Raw genomic sequence first — 18483 nt, forward strand, 5'->3', positions numbered from 1 at the left:
AGACTGATGGTGTGGAGCACTTTTTCATGTGCTTATTGACCATTCACATCTTCTTTATTAGATATCTGTTAAACTCCTTTGCTCATTTAGAAAATTAGGTTTTTCATATTTTTGTTGTTGATTTATAGGCATTCTTGATGTATTTTTTTTTTTTTTATTTTAGTTGGGGGCTAATTACTTTACAATATTGTAATAGTTTTTGCCATACATTGACATGAATCAGCCATGGGTTTACATGTGTTCCCCTTCCTGGACCCCCCCACCCACCTCCCTCCCCATCCCATCCCTCTGGGTCATCCCATTGCCCCGGCCCTGAGCCCTTGTCTCACGCATCGAACAAGGAATGGTGTTCTGTTTCACATATGATAATATACATGTTTCAATGCTATTCTCCCAAAACGTCCCACCCTCACCTTCTCCCTCAGAGTCCATAAAATTGTTCTATGCATCTGTGTCTCTTATTCTGTCTCGCATATAGGGTTATCGTTACCATCTTTCAAATTCCATATATATGCATTAGTATACTGTATTGTTGTTTTTCTTTCTGGCTTACTTCACTCTGTATAATGGGCTCCAGTTTCATCCATCTTAGTAGAACCGATTCAAATGTATTTTTTTTTAATGGCTGAGTAATATTCCATTGTGTATATGTACCACAGCTTCCTTATCCATTCGTCTGCTGATGGACATCTAGGTTGCTTCCATGTCCTGGCTATTGTAAACAGTGCTGCGATGAACATTGGGGTACACGCGTCTCTTTCAATTCTGGTTTCTTCGGTGTGTATGCCCAGCAGTGGGATTGCTGAGTCATATGGCAGTTTCAAATGAGTCAGCTCTTTGCATCAGGTGGCCAAAGTATTGGAGTTTCAGTTTCAACATCAGTCCTACCAATGAAAACTTTTTTTTGGATTAAATATTTGGGTACTTATTAAAAGAAAGAGTTGGTTTTTTATTGGCATCACCTCATGGGGTCACAAAGAGTCAGACATGACTGAGCGACTGAACTGAACTGAACATGGTTTGTGGAATCTTAGTTCCCTGATTAGGGATTTAACCCAGACCCTAGCGGTGAAATCACCAAATCCTAACCACTGAACTGCCAGGGAATTACCAATAATTTGAGTTCTTGAAATTCATTTCTTTTTAATTTATCAACATTAACCCTCCTAGTCTCATATTTTAAGTCTTCTATTATGTAGGTGAAATTTGTTAAAATCCATCATTGGTAGAAAGAATAATGTCAAAACTAGCATATTTATTCTTTGAGGATACCAAGAGCACATGATTGGCATCCCTTTGCTTTTGTTCAAATAGTGGCTCTGAAATACCAACTTTAAGCTTTCCATAAATGAGAGAATTAAATACCAAAATTTTCACCTTCCATGCAGCATCACAGTGCACAGGTAACATGGACTGTTTTCTTCCCTTTCTTAGCTAGTGCTGGTTATTTGCCTAGTACATACTAACATGCAGAACCCTCTCCCATCCTGAGAACTATTTGTTTAGTTCTGTTTACACCCTCAGCTGTCCTTGCTTTCTTCTCTCTCCATTTATAGACCGCGAGAGCAAGCCACCTGTGTCACCCGCTCTGTTTCTCCAAGACCCATCCACACTTCTTCCCTCATTGCAGTACTGAAGTGACAGTCTTTGTGAGCTGATATCCACACTTTTCCCCTCATTGCAGTACTGAAGTGACAGTCTCTGTGAGCTGATATCCATACTTTTTCCCTCATTGCAGTACTGAAGTGACAGTCTCTGTGAGCTGATAATCTTTAGTTGCCAAATCTGTGATCTTAGTCTTCGTGCTCTGTGAGTGCTGCTCCTTTTATGTTTTCCTCATTGTTGATCTGTGACCTTATACTGTCCTCATGATTATCCTACTTTTCAAGTAGCTTTTTTTTTTCTTTGTTGATGCCTCTTTGTTCTTTTGACCACTTCTTAATTTATGAGAATTCTCTAGCGTTTTACTCGGCCATCTTTTCAATTTGCAGTTCCTTGCCAGTGAAGTCATCCTCTTTTATTACTTTGCCACTCTTATATACTTCTATATAAATCATGTCCAGATTTTTATTTCACAGTCTTCACCTTTCTCATAAGCTTTAGTCCTATATATCTAAGAGGAAGCTGGGCATATTCTGAAAAGGGCACATCGTCATCTTCTGATATTTTCCTCTCCTAGTTCTTTTGCTTTTGATCGTAGTCTGTATGTGTGTGTGCTCAGTTGTGTCTGACTCTTTGCAACCCCATGGACTGTCACCCACAGGCTCCTCTGTCTGTGGTATTCTCCAGGCAACAATACTAGAGTGGATTGCCATTTCCTCCTCCAGGATTTGGTGGTAGTATACCAACCCAAATCTTAGAGCCTCTGCTCCTTCCTTCTTGGCCTCTAATAACATAAGCTAAAGTCTCTCTGATTAAAGTTGGTGATTCTATGTTAAAATTTCTGGACTTTGTCCTTTTTGTTTTTGTTCCCATTAAACCATCCCTTTATTGCCTTAAACCATTTAAATTCATTCCCTGGATTCAGTGTTTTTTATCCTATTAATTTTGTCCACTGCTTAATATGGTTAGATATGGAAAAGGCAAAAGATGAACGAGATTTTTTAAGTATTTCAGATTTTTAAAATCTACTTGACTACAAGAAATAGTAATATCATAAACAGAAATAAGAAAGGCAGGAACAGAGCTTTAGGAGGATAAACATTCAAATTGAATTTAAAGAGACCAGACAAGGGCTGTATGCCAAACTCTGTGATCTTAGTCCAGTGTTGAATTACAGGATGGCAATAGCCTATCCTAGTGAAATTCTTTGGTATGCTGTTGAAAATGAACTCCAGCTCGGGAGAAAAGTCGTCACTTGGGAGGTAACTACATAATACCTTTTGAATATTTTTATGGCAAGTTGATGAAGTCTCTTAGATGGATACAACTTATTTGAGTTTGATGTGAAAATGCATCATATTAAATGTATATTTAATACAACTGCCATTGACTTGTTTAGTAAGCTTGAGTTTGGGGCATAACTGGAATCCTTTTTATAAGCCTACTCATAGTTTGTGCATATCCTGAATGGAGTGATGTTGCCATAAGAAAACATTCTGCCTTAATTGTACTTAGGTGTTGTAATGTGCCAAGCAGTAAGATGGATCTATCAGCTGCTATGTGCTATTTCAGAAACATAATAAAGTTAAGAGTTAGGAAAGATTTAAGTGGAGCTGATGTTTTATCTTCTGTTGATGCTTCAGCAGAATTAATGACCTACAGGTCATGACTTAGCTATGGAATATTCACTTGAAATTATTTCAGGTATTTTGGAATTTAATGTAAAATTCCCAGGTCTTCAGTAGTATAATCTATCTTTCTGTTTCTTTTTTAGAGTGTTCAACCAGATTCTTCTTCTCCTAGACATGTAAGTCACTCTGATACACCTAAAACTTGTAATTCCTTGACATTGCTTAAGAAACATTTTTTTTGTCGTATGTCAGATTGAATTAAGATTTGTGGTAGTATTTTCTCATTGGCAGCAGAAACTCCCTGATTGTGCGTTTGTTCTTTGTAGTCTCCTTTAATCTAGAGCAGTTCCCCAGTATTTGTCTGATACAGTATTGACGTTTTTAATGGGTACAGGCTAGTTATTTTGTACACGACCTTCAATTTGACTTTGTCTGATATTTCTTATAAGATACAGGCTGTGCTTTTTTGGTAGAAATATTACAAAAGCAGTGTGTTCTTAGTGTATCATATAAGGAAGCACATAATACTGATTTATGCTTTTACTGATGATAACTGATCTTTTGTCTAAGGGTAGTGTCTGCAATGTTTTTCACACTCTGCAGTGTTAACATTTTGGGCTGGATAATTGTTTGTTTAAAGTTGGGACTGGGGAGGCTCTGTTCTGTGCATTGTAGGATGTTTAGCATTATCTCTGACTTCCACCCACTAGATGCCAGTAGCATACTCACCCTAGTTGTGACAACTACAGTGTCTGCAGACTTTACCAAATGTCCCCTGGAGGGTGAAATCCCGGCCCCGCCCCTTGAGAACCAATACTCTAATCTTATCATTTTTCTCTTGTAGTCAGTAAGTATATAGGAGATACTTGAAACTGTGTATATGTCCTGCTGCTCTATACATCTCCACCGACTTGTTTTTAATATCTGTTGATATTTCTTGGCTGAATCAATTATCATTTCTTGGTGACCAAATAGTGATTTTTTTAGCTCCGTGTTTCCTTTTGTATTCATTAATTGACTTCTTATTTAAGTAAGAACTTTCCCTTTTCTCGTGTTGGTGTGGTTTCACGGATTCTTATTTTATTAAGTGGACCATAATGTTACTACCATTACTTTTAATGTTCAGACTGTCCCTGATTTGACCATGGGGAACCCAATCAGCTGCCTTCCTTGTCCTTTTATCATTTTAAAAATGTTTTCTCCGTTTGGAGCACAATAGTTTGTTCCAGGCTCATCTTATATACTTGCCCTGTCTTAGCCTGAAACCAACCTTTTCTCTGTGGATCCTTGGTTCCTTTTAGTGAGTATTGTTATTTATAAACTAAGGTCTGTTTGCTAGTGATCTTTATTACTAGAATGTCATTGCTTCTAGGTCCTCTCAGTGGATAAAGCTAGAAAAATATATGTATACACATAAACTCACACATTTATTCTTCATCTATCTGCATATTAAAAATAATGAGTTCATACTGATACTTAATTTCAGTCTAATATCATAAGATTTATTCTGTTCTTCCTCCTTTCCATATTTGCAATTCCCTTCTGCCTCAGTCAGACTTCATATGGAAACATTTTGAATCTTCAGAATGTAAGCCATCAAAGATCTTAGTAGCTAGTTGTGACTCTTCAAATTAACTAAACTGACTTCTTTTTAATGTCATTTTCAGGGTCATAATCGTATCATTGCCTACAGTAGACCAGTTTATTTCTGTTTGTGCTGTGGTCTTATTTGGCTCTTGGATTATGGTAGCAGAAACCTAACAACAACCAAGTTCAAATTATATGGAATAACTTTCACCAATCCTCTGGTGCTTATATCAGCCAGGGATTTAGTTATAGGTGAGTCATCTTAAGGTATCGTAGGTCTTAAAATTATTTGCATACAAACCATTCACTGATAAATAGACTGATTATATAGGTAAAAATAGTTTTAGTGGACTTATTTTTCTATTTATTGCCATCCTCTCAGTGAGGAATGAAAAAACGATAGGGCATTAGGAATGAAAAAACTAATAATGAACAAATATAGCCTATGGAATGAGAGATTTCCCTTGGATCTTTATGTTGGGTTCCTATTATGTGAAGCACTAAAATCAGTTTCAAAAACTGTTGTTCATAGTTGGAAAGATTATTTAATACTCAGCCAGTTACGTAGAGAAATAATTTAAAATGATAACTTTAAGAAATTTGCTTAGTAGTTTTAAGCAATTTTAAGAAACTTGCTTAGTAATCTTATATTAATTTTATGTTTCTTTTTATCATTTGTTTTATGATCTTAGATGAACAAAAGGATGGATGTGATATACTATTTTTAACTTGCTTTTCTTTCCTTCTATAGTGTTTACCCTCTGTTTCCCAGTAGTATTTTTCATTGGTCTCCTGCCTCAGGTGAATACATTTGTAATGTACCTTTGTGAACAATTGGATATTCATATCTTTGGTGGTAATGGTGAGTACTTCCTTATAAAAATTAAGTTTAAAGTATTACTTTTACAGATCATTAAATAATAAACTGACCATTAAGTTGTTTTTTCAGTTTTTATTTTAGAATTGAAATTAGAAAAGGCACTATTTAATAATTAAAGATTAAACAGGAATTAGTTTGTAGATAGGAAAAAAATAGTCCAGTCTGCTACTTTAGTGAAAGATCCAGGAATAATGGAGTTGATTTGTAACCAGTGTTAAAATACTAAGTTACATGGAACCTATATAGACTTACGAAATAATTATAAAAGATCAAATAGATTGAGCTCTGATATGTGGCATTATATTTACACTTTGAACTAGTGTATGCATTTGATATTCTACATATTTAGTTTCAGAGCTTTGTTTTATCTTTAGAATCAGTTCCGTTCTGTTCAGTCGCTCAGTCATGTCTGACTCTGCAACCCCATGGACTGCAGCACACCAGGCCTCCCTGTCCATCACCAACTCCCGGAGTTTACTCAAACTCATGTCCATTGAGTCGGTGATGCCATCCAACCATCTCATCCTCTGTCGCCCCCTTCTCCTCCCGCCTTCAATCTTTCCTAGCATGAGGGTCTTTTCCAACAAGTTATTTCTTCGCATCGGGTGGCCAAAGTATTGGAGTTTCAGCTTCAGCATCAATCCTTCCAATGAATATTCAGGACTGATTTCCTTCAGGATATTCTGGTTGGATCTCCTTGCAGTCAAGGGATTCTCAAGAGTCTTCTCCAACACCACAGTTCAAAAGCATCAATTCTTTGGTGTTCAGCTTTCTTTATAGTCCAACTCTTACATCCATACATGACTACTGGAAAAACCATAGCTTTGACTAGACGGACCTTTGTTGGCAAAGTAATGTTTCTGCTTTTTAATATGCTGTCTAGGTTGGTCATAACTTTTCTTGCGAGGAACAAGGGTCTTTTAATTTCATGGCTGCAGTCACCATCTGCAGTGATTTTGGAGTCCCAAAAAATAAAGTCTGTCACAGTTTCCATTGTTTCCCCATCTATTTGCCATGAGGTGATGGGACCCTGATGCTGGGTAGGATTGGGGGCGGAAGGAGAAGGGGACGACAGAGGATGAGATGGTTGGATGGCATCACCGACTTGATGAACATGGGTTTGGGTAGACTCCGGGAGTTGGTGATGGACAGAGAGGCCTGGCGTGCTGCAATTCATGGGGTCGCAAAGAGTCGGACACGACTGAGCGACTGAACTGAACTGAACTGAACTGATGGGACCAGATGCCATGATCTTCGTTTTTTGAATGTTGAGTTTTAAGCCAGCTTTTTCACTCTCCTCTTTCACTTTCATCAAGAGGCTCTTTAGTTCTTCTTCACTTTCTGCCATAATGGTGGTGTCACCTGCATATCTGAGGTTATTGATATTTCTCCCGGCAATCTGGATTCCAGCTTGTGCTTCCTCCAGCCCAGTGTTTCTCATGATGTACTCTGCATATAGGTTAAATAAGCAAGATGACAATATACAGCCTTGATGTACTCCTTTTCCTATTTGGAACCAGTCTGTTGTTCCACATCCAGTTCTAACTGTTGCTTCCTGACCTGCATACAGATTTCTCAGGAGGCAAGTCAGATGGTCTGATATTCCCATCTCTTTGAGAATTTTCCAGAGTTTGTTGTGATCCACACAGTCAAAGGCTTTGGCATAGTCAATAAAGCAAAAGTGGGACACCTAAAACAGAATGCTTTTAGTAAAAGCATTTTACTAAATAAGATTTTTGGAAATATCTCTACTCTTAGTGTAGAATATGTGGATATGAATCAATACAGTTAGAAATGTATTCCCCTGTTATATGTACATTTTATTTTCAAAATAGTAAGACCATACCAAAATTACTCTGGAATAATGTTCTGCAGAACTTGAAAATAACACTTTGGTCTGTTGTTAACCGAGCTTAAAATATACGCTTATTTAGTTTAACCATCCAACATTTTACTGAGAGATAAGTGTACAGCTAGAGAAAAAAATATGAAAGGGAAAGAAATTACTGACCTTTATTTATCACATTTTCTGTCCATATCTCCCAAGTATAGCATTGAAATTATCTCTACTGATAAAATGTTGATATTATGGTTTAAATTTTAAATAGAAACTAAGCTTTTTCTATGTTGCTGTGTATCTAGAGCATTTTTAACATTTTGAAATTTTGAAGGAGCATGAATTAAGAACAGTTGGTGTTCAGCAGCACAGCTTAATGGATAGAAAACAATTTCAGTATTTAGGGGGCTATTATAGGTACTATATTAATCAATGGAGAAGGTTTAGTATAGATAATTTATAATAGTGGGCTTTGTCGTAATTTACAAACTTGTGCAAGGTGTAAGCTTTTTAATATCTCCTAAAGAAAAATTTTTCTGGTAGGTTTTTTAAGGTCACCATATAAAATTACTGTTGAAGTCTGTTATCTTAGCCATCCTTTCTTCCTTATTATTAGTAATCCCATTGGATCTGTTTTTTGTTGTTAGCAATTAGTCAGATCTCTACTTTTTGTGAGAATTAATTAACTGATTATAGGAATATAAATTTACTTCTGTGGGTTGCGCAAGTTCTGCTTACATAGACAGACTAACATCTTTTAGTGAAAATACATTTCTAGTTCCTTTTGAGGCTCTTTGAACTTTATTTTCCCAAACTTTTATAAATAATGTACATTTGAGAAGTACAATATAGGTATAATTTTTTCTACTATAGATAAATATAGTAATAAAATTAAATTAAGATTTTTGTTACTTGATTACTTCCAAGGTGAATATATTTTACCTTGTATCAGAAATTGTCTGTAGTAAACCCTTATCATTTCAAAATTTTTTAAAAGGACAGGATAAAGAAACTCAATTTTATAAATTAAGCAAGTAGATATTTAATTATAGTCAGTATCATACCATTTTAAATACTTTTCAGTGGCTTTTTTATGTATGTTTTTTCCATCCATTTATATGTTTATGAATGTTGATTTCTTTTTCTCTTTTCTGTCTAGCCACTACAAGCCTGCTTGCGGCACTTTATAGTTTCGTCTGTAGCATCGTGGCAGTAGCCTTACTGTATGGATTATGTTATGGGGCCTTAAAGGTGAGCATTACATGTAGGTTGTTTTGTCATTAAGGCTACTTTTATTACTATATGAAGATTGTTTTAAATTTACTAATTACTTTTTTCCTGGTATGTCTTCAGTATTAACTTCCATGGTCTTCTTATTTTGAGCATTATTCTCATTCTCATTTAGTTTGAATTTGAAAACAACTTTATAGTTAATTATTATTAAAAAAAATTATTTTCCATGCAGTAATAATAGGTTAATATTAAAAACAGATTACTAAAAACTAAGCTGGCCTAAGATAGCGGTGGGGCATGGTGATAACACAATATGAAATTAATTTTATATTTTTACTTAACAATATGTGTAACTACTCTTCATATTGAGATTTTTTTTCAAACTCAGAGAACAAGTTCAAGGACTACAATTTAAGATACAGTCTAGTAAAAATTAATGCACTGAAATTTAATGTCATTATTGGTTTAGAAGAATCTGATAAGCCCTATTAGCTCCATTTTTAAGTAATTGTCACCAAATTATAAGTAAAAATTTTAGGTTTCTCATAAACAATTCTTGGTATTCTTTTTAATGGTTAATATAAGATAAACAGAGAATAATAGGGTTGAAAGGGTTATGAGAAGTGGCTCATAGCATCCTTCCTTGATTCACATACTCAGTAGCATTTACTGTGCTTACTATGTGCCTAGTTCTGTGTTAAGTACCATTTTCTGCTTTTGAGTTGCCGGTATGTTAACTGTGGTTAACAAGTTAATTGACGCTCTTAACCGAGGGTAAATAGAGCGGCTGAAGGCTGTGAAAACAGTATTACAGGTATATGAACTAAGACGTTATCCTCTTCAGCCTAAAGGGATTAAAGATGATTTTCCAAGGGGGTGGTTTTTTACCAAAATTTGAAGGGCAATAGGAATTAGCTAGTTGAAACAAGGGTTGAAGAACCATGGAGTTGTAAAGAAAGTGTGTTGTGTACAGGAAACAGCAAATAATTTGGAATTGCTGGAAATTTGGGTACATGAGGAAAGATGGCCTACAATAAGGCTGGAAAGGTAAGCAACGACTTGATTTTGAAATATCTTTTATCCTGAACGTATTGGGTGGAGTTAGAAGACCATCAGAATAATTCGAGGTAAGGCAAGGAAATGATCAGTGTTGCATTTTAGAAAGATTACTTGGTCCCCAGTGTGAAATATAAGCAGATAGGATCAGAAGTAGGGAGTCTCTTGTGCTGCCATCTTAAAATGATAAGGGACTTAATGAAAACTGGACTTGGTGACTGTATTTGGGAACTCAGTGATTCAAGAGAGAAGAGCCAGAGTAGGATCTGGGGTGACTTCGGAGTGGGTGCTGGTTTGAACAGCTGATTACATAGTGATATTAATACATATGATTGGAAGTTTTTGAGTTTACTGGGGAAGGGGATTGTTTACATTTAGACACTTATTTGTTGGCATTAATGGGGTATCCAGAGATACATAGTGGGTAGTTATTTGTGGTAATGATGGAAAGATTTAGAATTCATCAACAAATTAAAGTATAAGAAAAAAATGGCTACCTTGGGTTGGCAGGAGAAAATGAATGCAGATAGAACCCTGGGAAATGCCAATATTTAAGCAGTGGATGGAACAGAATCCAACAAAGGAAACTTCAGAGGTGGTACAATGTGAAAAAATTTTTACTGAATCTGACAGTTAATAGGATATTGGTGACTTGAGCAAAATAGCTTTTTTGGTATTTTGGCTGAGGAAGCTAGCTAGGTTAATAGAAATTTAGGTTTGAACTGATATTAAGGAAACGTGTTCTACTGTCTCTAGAGTATAGTTGAGAAGCCTGTGTGCATGAGAGGATTGTTTCCTGGGTTTTGTTTTCTAAAAAAGATCTGAGGCTTGATTGCATTTAAAAGGGGAGGAGGAGATTGAGCAGAGAGGGAGATGCTTGATGATGGCCCGGTAAAGAACTAGAGGTGATGAATGAGATCCAAATCCAAGCTCTCCCAGGTACACCATCTAAACCATCCTGGTATAAAGGTTTCAGATCTGTGTTTGGAGAATATGTTTTGGAAAATGGGTCATTATTTGGAAATTGCAGCCATAGAAGTTAACAGTACAGTGAGTTTTCTAATTTTCTAAAAGCCTGTCTAACTGTAATTATGTAGCAGAAGAACAGCAGTTGTAAAGCTGCCAACTAGTACCTTGTGTCCTAAGGCAGGCAGGGAGATACATTTTTTTCCCTTCTTTCTTGTCCATGGCGTTTTATACCAGACTATTTTAGTTTTAGATGTTCCCCATGGTAATAGAATAAATGTGCAGATTTGGTTATGTAAATGAGTAAAGATTGTATACAAAGATTTTATCATAGCAATGTTTATAACAACAAAAGCTGTAAATGACCCAATATTTGTCATTTGTGACTAATTAAATGAATTATGGTGTAGTCCCACAATGGAATACCATACAGTCATGAAAATGAATAAAAATAGATTTTTATGTGCAAATAAATATGTGATGATTTCCAAGACGTATTATTTTTCTTTTTTTCCAAACTGTGTTGACATGTAGTTGACAAATAAAAATTAAGGTATTTTAAGTGTACATGATGATGATTTGATATACATATACATTGTGAAAGAACTCCCCCCATCAAGTTAACACATTTATCACCTCACATATTTACTTTTTTTTTAATTGGTAAGAATGTTTAAATTTACTCTCTTGGCAAATTTCAATTCTACAGTACAGTGTTATCAACTATAGTCACTGTGTTACTTATTAGCTTCTCAGACCTTATTCATCTTTTAAAAATTTTTTAAAGTTTGTTATTTTAATTTTTTATTAAGGTATAATTGACATATAACATTATATTAGTTTCAATATTTATTAGATTCAATATTTATGTATATTGCAAAATGAGCATCACAATAAATCTAATTAATATCTGTCTCCATGCGTTAGTTGCTCAGTCATGTCCAACTCTTTGCAGTCGCATGGACTGTAGCCCATCGGGCTCCTCTGTCCATGGAATTCTCCAGGCAAGAATACTGGAGTGGGTTGCCATTTCCTTTTACAGGGGATCTTCCCAACCCAGGGATTGAACCTGGGTCTCCTGCATTGCAGGCAGATTCTTTACTGTTTGAGCCACCAGGGAAGCCGCTATAGATAATTACAAATATTTTTTCTTATGGTGAGAAAGAGAAACTGCTATCCTCTTAGCAATTTTCACATATGCAATGCAGTATCATTAACTCTGGTCACTGTGGTGCATTACCCTTTCAGTACTTATTTGTCTTAGAACTGGAAGTTTGTGCCTTTCGACCCTCTTTATCCATTTTGCCCATGCCTTACCTAAATTCTGTCTTATAACTGTTTGTACTCTTTTACCAACCTTTTCCTATTTCCCCTACCTCCCAGTCCCTGGCAACCACTTTTCTATTCTCTGTTTCTATGAGTTTAATTTTTTTTTTCCCCCTTTTTAAGATTCCGTAAATAAATGGTAAGGTGCAGTATTTGTGAATCTCTTTGTGGCTTATTTCACCTAGTATATTGCCCTCCAGTTTCATCCATGTTGTTGCAATTGACAAGATTTCCTTATTTTAGGTTGAATAATATTCCACTGTGTGTGTGTGTGTGTGTGTATGTATGTGTATGTGTGTGTGTGTGTTAATAAAAAGGAAAACAATATGCCAAAAAATAAATGTTGTTCCCTTTGTGTCTTTATTTAAAAACACACCTGATAACTTATGTATACATAGAGCATTTATGGAAGAATACACAAGAAATTGATCATAGAAATTACTTTTGGATAGTTAGATTCATTGAGGAACATTATTGCATATCTTTAGAAATGGTTTAATTTTTTTTTTTTTATAAATTTATTTATTTTAGTTGGGGGCTAATTACTTTACAATATTGTAATAGTTTTTGCCATACATTGACATGAATAATCAGCCATGGGTTTACATGTGTTCCCCTTCCTGGACCCCCCACCCACCTCCCTCCCCATCCCATCCCTCTGGGTCATCCCATTGCCCCGGCCCTGAGCCCTTGTCTCATGCATCGAACATGGAATGGTGTTCTGTTTCACATATGATAATATACATGTTTCAATGCTATTCTCCCAGAATGTCCCACCCTCACCTTCTCCCTGATAATTTTTTTATCTATTCACTAATATAGACATTTATTAGATTCATACAAAAGTAATTGTGATTTTGGACTGTGAATTTTAAATTATTATAAATAGACTTAACCACATCTTTATTAATCAGATTAGGAATCATTACAGTCAACACATTTTTGCCAATGAGAAATAAGTTTGTTTATTCCTGTAGCGTAAAAACCCATGCTTTGGGATTTGATGAATTCATGGAAGGCATTTTCTGCCTCCTACTGTTAGTGGAAGTGTTGTCCTTGCAAAAGTTGTAGAGATGTTTGAAGAAGTGGTAGTCAGTGAGAGGTCAGTTGAATATGGTGGATGAGGCAAAACTTCGTAGCCTGATTCATTCAACTTTTGAAGTTTGTGCAACATCCAGTCAGGCGTTGTCATGGAGAAGAATTGGGCCTATTCTGTTGACCAATGTGGGCTGCTGACATTGCAGTTTTCAGTGCATCTTATTGATTTGCTGAGCATACTTCTCAGATGTAATGGTTTCACCAGAATTCAGAAAGTTCTAGTGGATCAGATGGGCAGCAGACCACCAAACAGTAACACAGTGACCATGACCTTTTTTGGTGCAAGTTTGGCTTTGGAAAGTGTTTTGGAGCCTCTTCTCGGTTTAGCCACTGAGCTAGTCATCGCTGGTTGTTGTATAAAATCTACTTTTCGTCACACATCCTAATCCAATCAAGAAATGTTTTGTTGTTGCCTAAAATAAGAGAATATGACACTTCAGCAGTTTTTTTTTTTATTTTCAGTCAGCTCCTGAGGCACCCACTTAGTGAGCTTTTTCATCTTTCCCGTTTGCTTCAAATGCTGAACAACCATGGAATGGTTGACGTTGAGTTCTTCAGTAACTTCTCGTGTAGTTTTAAGAGGATCAGCTTCAGAGTTCCTCTCGGTTGCTGTCAAATTCCGATGGCTGACCATTACGCTCCTCATCTTCAAGGCTCTTGTCTCCTTTGCAAAACTTATTAAACCACCACTGCATACTGTACATTGGTTAGCAGTTCCTGGGCCAAATGCATTGTTGTTGCTGCAAATTGTCTCTGCTGCTTTACAACCCATTTAGAACTCACATTTAAAAATTGCTCAAATTTACCTTTTATCTAGCACCATTTCTAAAATACATATAAACAGCAGGTAATAAGTCATTAGCAAAAAACATAAGAAATGCACATTAAAATAATGTATAACATAACCACGTTTATTTAAGAATGTATCCCAGTATCAAACAGCAAAGTTCAACCATGTAAACCATAATTACTTTTGCACCAACCTAATACATCTATTAGAAATTCTAACTTCTGATTTTTTGTTTACATTTTTTCCCTTGAACTTTAAAGCTCATTAAAAGTTAACGGTTTTCCTCTAAGACAGCTTTATTACTTATTGTTACGTATATACTTCCTACGTCTTTACATATTTTTAAAGAGATTGCTAGAATGTGGGCTATTGTTTACTGAAATAAAAGCATTCAGACCTAGTACAGCGCGTAAAAGAATTCACCGTTTAATCTTTTAATCATCATATTGCATGATTCAACAATATTAATCTAAATAAGTCATTTTGAGACCAATTTAAGGATGCTTTTCTTTTGTCTGAGAGAATAAGTAGTGTCAAGCATTTGTTAAATAATACTTGTTTTGAGGCAGAATTTATACACAGTGAATCTTAAGTACACAATTTGACAAGTTTTGACAAATCGTACCTGTGTAATATATACTCCTAGTGAGATATAAAATAATTTCTCACCATCAGAAGGTTCCCTCTTGTTCTTTCCCAGTCACTTTTATTGTAGGTTTTGTGGTTCTTGAAGTTCATTCATATAAATGGAGTCATACCATCTTTACTCTTTTATTACTGATGTATCTTGTTTATAATGTTTTTGAGATCCATCTACATTATGTGTATCAGTAGTTTTTCCCCCTTTTATTGCAGAGAAGTATTTCCCAATTAGTTTTTAATCCTCTCTATTTCCATTGTATGAATATGTCACAATTTATCCACTGTCTCAATGATGAACATCTGGGTTGTTTCTAATTTAGGGCCATTTTGCATAAGGCTGCTATGAATGTTCTTATGTAAGTCTTTTTTGTGGACATATGTTTTCATTTTTCTTAAGTGGATAATTAAAATGGAATTTCCGGTTTTCCAAAGTGATTGTACTGGACATCTTTTTTTGCAGTTTTAATTTTTACCAGAGTTGTACATACTTACCTTTCAGAGTCAAATATTTCTACAAGAGTGCCGAGACTAGCAGTCCCTTAGCCCTTTATCCCTTCCTCAGAGTTATCACTTTCAGTTCTTTGAGCTGATTCTTTTGGTGTTTGCTTCCCTATCTCTAAGTAACTTACACTTCTTGTAATTTGTCAGGTTTTAGGCATTAGCCATGGACTGCACTTTATGGAAGCTGTAGGCTTAACTTTCTTTTGTCTCTCTCCTCGCATTTCTATTAGACAGTCTTCCTTGTCTCCCTCATACACCTAATAAGTTTACCTTATTATCACTATGCTAATGCTGTTCTTACAAACATTTCATCTTTTCCTCTATTTTGTTTCCTTATGTATTATCTTTCTTTCATTCTCGAACTCTTCAAATAGTGTTTAATTTTATGCTCAATAAATTCAAACATATAACGAAGTTCAGTTTGTGGTTCCACCACTTAACTGGACGTACTTAAACCATCTCTACCTCAGTTTCCTCATGTATAAATTAGAGAGTAACAGTACATATCTCCAAGGATGATTGTAAGAATTTATAAATACTTATAAAGATCTGAGAAAGGAGCTTGATACAGAGTATGATATACATAATATGATGATGATGATAAGATTTTTATGTAGCCATTAAAGAAAAGGTCTCTGTTGTGATGTGGAACAGTTTCTAAGACTTTATTATTAAATGGCGGGGAGGGGGTGGAAGCAGGTTGCATAATAAACTTCCATTTGATTACCTGCTTCACCATTCTCCCCTCTTGAATCCCCAAAGACAAAGGTGCTTACTTCACAGGCCATACTTAAGAACTGTTAGCTATTCCTTTTACCAGTGTTGTCTACTCTGTACCAGGTACCATGCTAGCAGACTCCAGAGATACTGTAGTGAGCAAAGCAGACATGGCATATCCACATGTCTGGTTGGCCTTAGAAGCTAGCTTTGTATTACTTTTTTTCTGGGAATATACAGCTATTCACTCAAGAAACACTGAATACCTAGTGCTCTAGAGAATATAATGGCATATGAACAAAGGCATCCAGAAAGTACCATGCCAAATGTCAGCAGTTTGTTTTGCCTTAAGTATTATATCATGTGTTACCTTTTCCTGCTCCATTATTATATATAATCAGAAGTTTGCTACAACAGGTTATTTTGTTTTTCAAAAAATAGGACATGGTTTACTATAAACTTAATACCACTTAAAATATGACAGAAATTGATAGCAGCATGTATCAGAAACAAATGTGTCATTCCTAGTGTATAATAGAGCTTTAGTACCAAAGGCAACCTGATGATTATTTAGCAGTTAGATTTTAGTTCATCAGAAAGTAGTAAGTCTAAGTTTATATGGAATAAAATGCAATTGATAACATGACTGAAAAGGTTTTGTTTAATTCAGTTATCTTTCTCCAAAATACTGACATAAAAGGATTATATGATACATTGTGAATTAGAAGCATATTGTTCTGTCAAACTTTTTTTTCCAACAGGATTCTTGGGATGGCCAGCATATTCCAGTGCTTTTCTCCATTTTTTGTGGTTTATTAGTGGCAGTATCCTATCATCTCAGCCGACAAAGCAGTGATCCATCTGTGCTTTTGTAAGTGATCACTTGTTTTTGAATTAGAGAAATTTAAATAAGTTGGCATTTCTTTCAAATTTAACTTTCAATATCTGTTTTTCCACTGCCTTGTCAAAACACTGTTGACTTATCTATATTTGGTTTCAAAATACATTAACTTTAGGTCATTGTAATCACCATGGGTGAGAGTTGTTAGCTTTTAGCTTTTTGTCTTCTGAGATGTAACACTGTATTTTCATTAAAATATTCTTATTGTATGCTTATTTATGGCATCTTAAACTTTGTCATTTGTTAATTGGTAAATATGGGCTTCCCTGGTGGCTCAGACAGTAAAGAATCCATCTGCATTGCGGGAGACCTGGGTTCAGTCCCTGGGTTGGGAAGATCCCCTGGAGGAGGGCATGGCAACCCACTCCAGTATTCTTGCCTGAAGAGTCCCCATGGACAGAGGAGCCTGGCAGGGTTAGTCCTTGGGGTCGCAAAGAGTCAGACACGACGACTGAGTGACTAAGCATGCATACACACGACGAGTAAATATACTTGGATCACTTTGTTTTCTATTGTATCATAAAGTTTGTCATTTGAAGTACTAGTTTATAGATTATGATTTTCTCTCTCTCTTTTTTAACATAAAGCTCTTTGGTGCAATCCAAGATTTTTCCAAAAACAGAAGAGAAAAATCCAGAAGACCCTTTGTCTGAAGTAAAAGATCCACTACCTGAAAAACTTAGAAATTCTGTCGTAAGTTTTAGCTTTTTAAAATCACCTCAAAGAATTAAATTTTATACAGTTCATCATGTTGTATAATGAACATTTTAGGAGATAACACAACTTTAGTAACTGGGAAAAATACATATACATTGTTACTGTACATGGTTGGTAGTTTTTATTTCAGATTTTCACATGTAAGAAATGCTCATTCCTCAAAGTTTGTTTTGATGTAGAACAGTATGCTAAATATTCATTTTAGATAAGGTGAAATTGATTTCGTTGTTTACAGAATTCTTAATCCTGTTGAATTTAAACTAGGATTTGAAAGGTGAAGATTAGCATAAATTAGACTTATTTTCTTGTTATTGATAAAAACTTTGTACTTATGAGTCATCTGCTGGTGTTTTAATGGGTTTTAGTTCTTAAAGGCAGTCTGAAAAGTGTTTGTGTATGTGTGTTTATTTTCTAGGTTGAAGGAGAGAACAGTAACCTATACTAATTTCATATACTTAAGCAGATACAGTAATTTCAAACTTTGTTATGTTACCTGCCTTCTTTTAATAATTTAAAAAATGAGTTCTATAGATTTATATCTACTTTATGCAACAAAACATAAAAACATTTTTTTCCTAAGTTACTTTACATATTTCCATTTATGAAAGACTGAATTTATATAGGCCTTGAATTAGATTATATTGACCTTCACTGAACTTGAGCAATTCACATAGTCTAAAAAACAGAAAACTTTAGAAAACTATAAAACTGCCTCAACATATAATTTAAGCAATTTCTCCTAACTTTAGTTTTCATGTTAGCAAAGGACATTTCTTGTTAAATATAGTAGGATATTTCTGAATCTAGCTTAAAATTAAGCATAAATCTGTGGTGATGATGACCATAGATATCAAGAGGTTTTTGTTTTTACTGTAACTCCCAAAAGAATCAAAATTCAGTAAGTAAAATAGGACATGTACATGCAATTTCAACTCTTCAGAAAGCCAATGAAAATATAACTGTTATCCAAAAGGATATACCCTATAAAAGAACTTAAGA

At 35.2% G+C, this 18483-nt stretch overlaps 1 protein-coding gene across 8 annotated transcripts in view; it reads left to right on the forward strand.

Annotated features, from left to right (window-relative positions):
• PCNX1 (pecanex 1) overlaps positions 1 to 18483 on the forward strand; it is a 175377-nt gene that overhangs the window by 99662 nt on the left and 57232 nt on the right. For 7 of the 8 annotated variants that reach the window (XM_081508889.1, XM_081508893.1, XM_081508886.1 and 4 more), the window contains 6 exons: positions 3377 to 3409; positions 4901 to 5072; positions 5572 to 5682; positions 8697 to 8788; positions 16628 to 16737; positions 17355 to 17460. In XM_081508889.1, the coding sequence (XP_081365015.1) occupies positions 3377 to 3409; positions 4901 to 5072; positions 5572 to 5682; positions 8697 to 8788; positions 16628 to 16737; positions 17355 to 17460 (624 nt within the window). The remainder of the gene's footprint in view (positions 1 to 3376; positions 3410 to 4900; positions 5073 to 5571; positions 5683 to 8696; positions 8789 to 16627; positions 16738 to 17354; positions 17461 to 18483) is intronic. The other variant, XM_081508892.1, reaches the window with a different exon arrangement.

This window comes from Giraffa tippelskirchi, chromosome 7 (assembly GCF_054371585.1).
Source record: "Giraffa tippelskirchi isolate mGirTip1 chromosome 7, T2T-mGirTip1v1.2.pri, whole genome shotgun sequence".
Classification (NCBI taxonomy): Eukaryota; Metazoa; Chordata; class Mammalia; order Artiodactyla; family Giraffidae; genus Giraffa; species Giraffa tippelskirchi.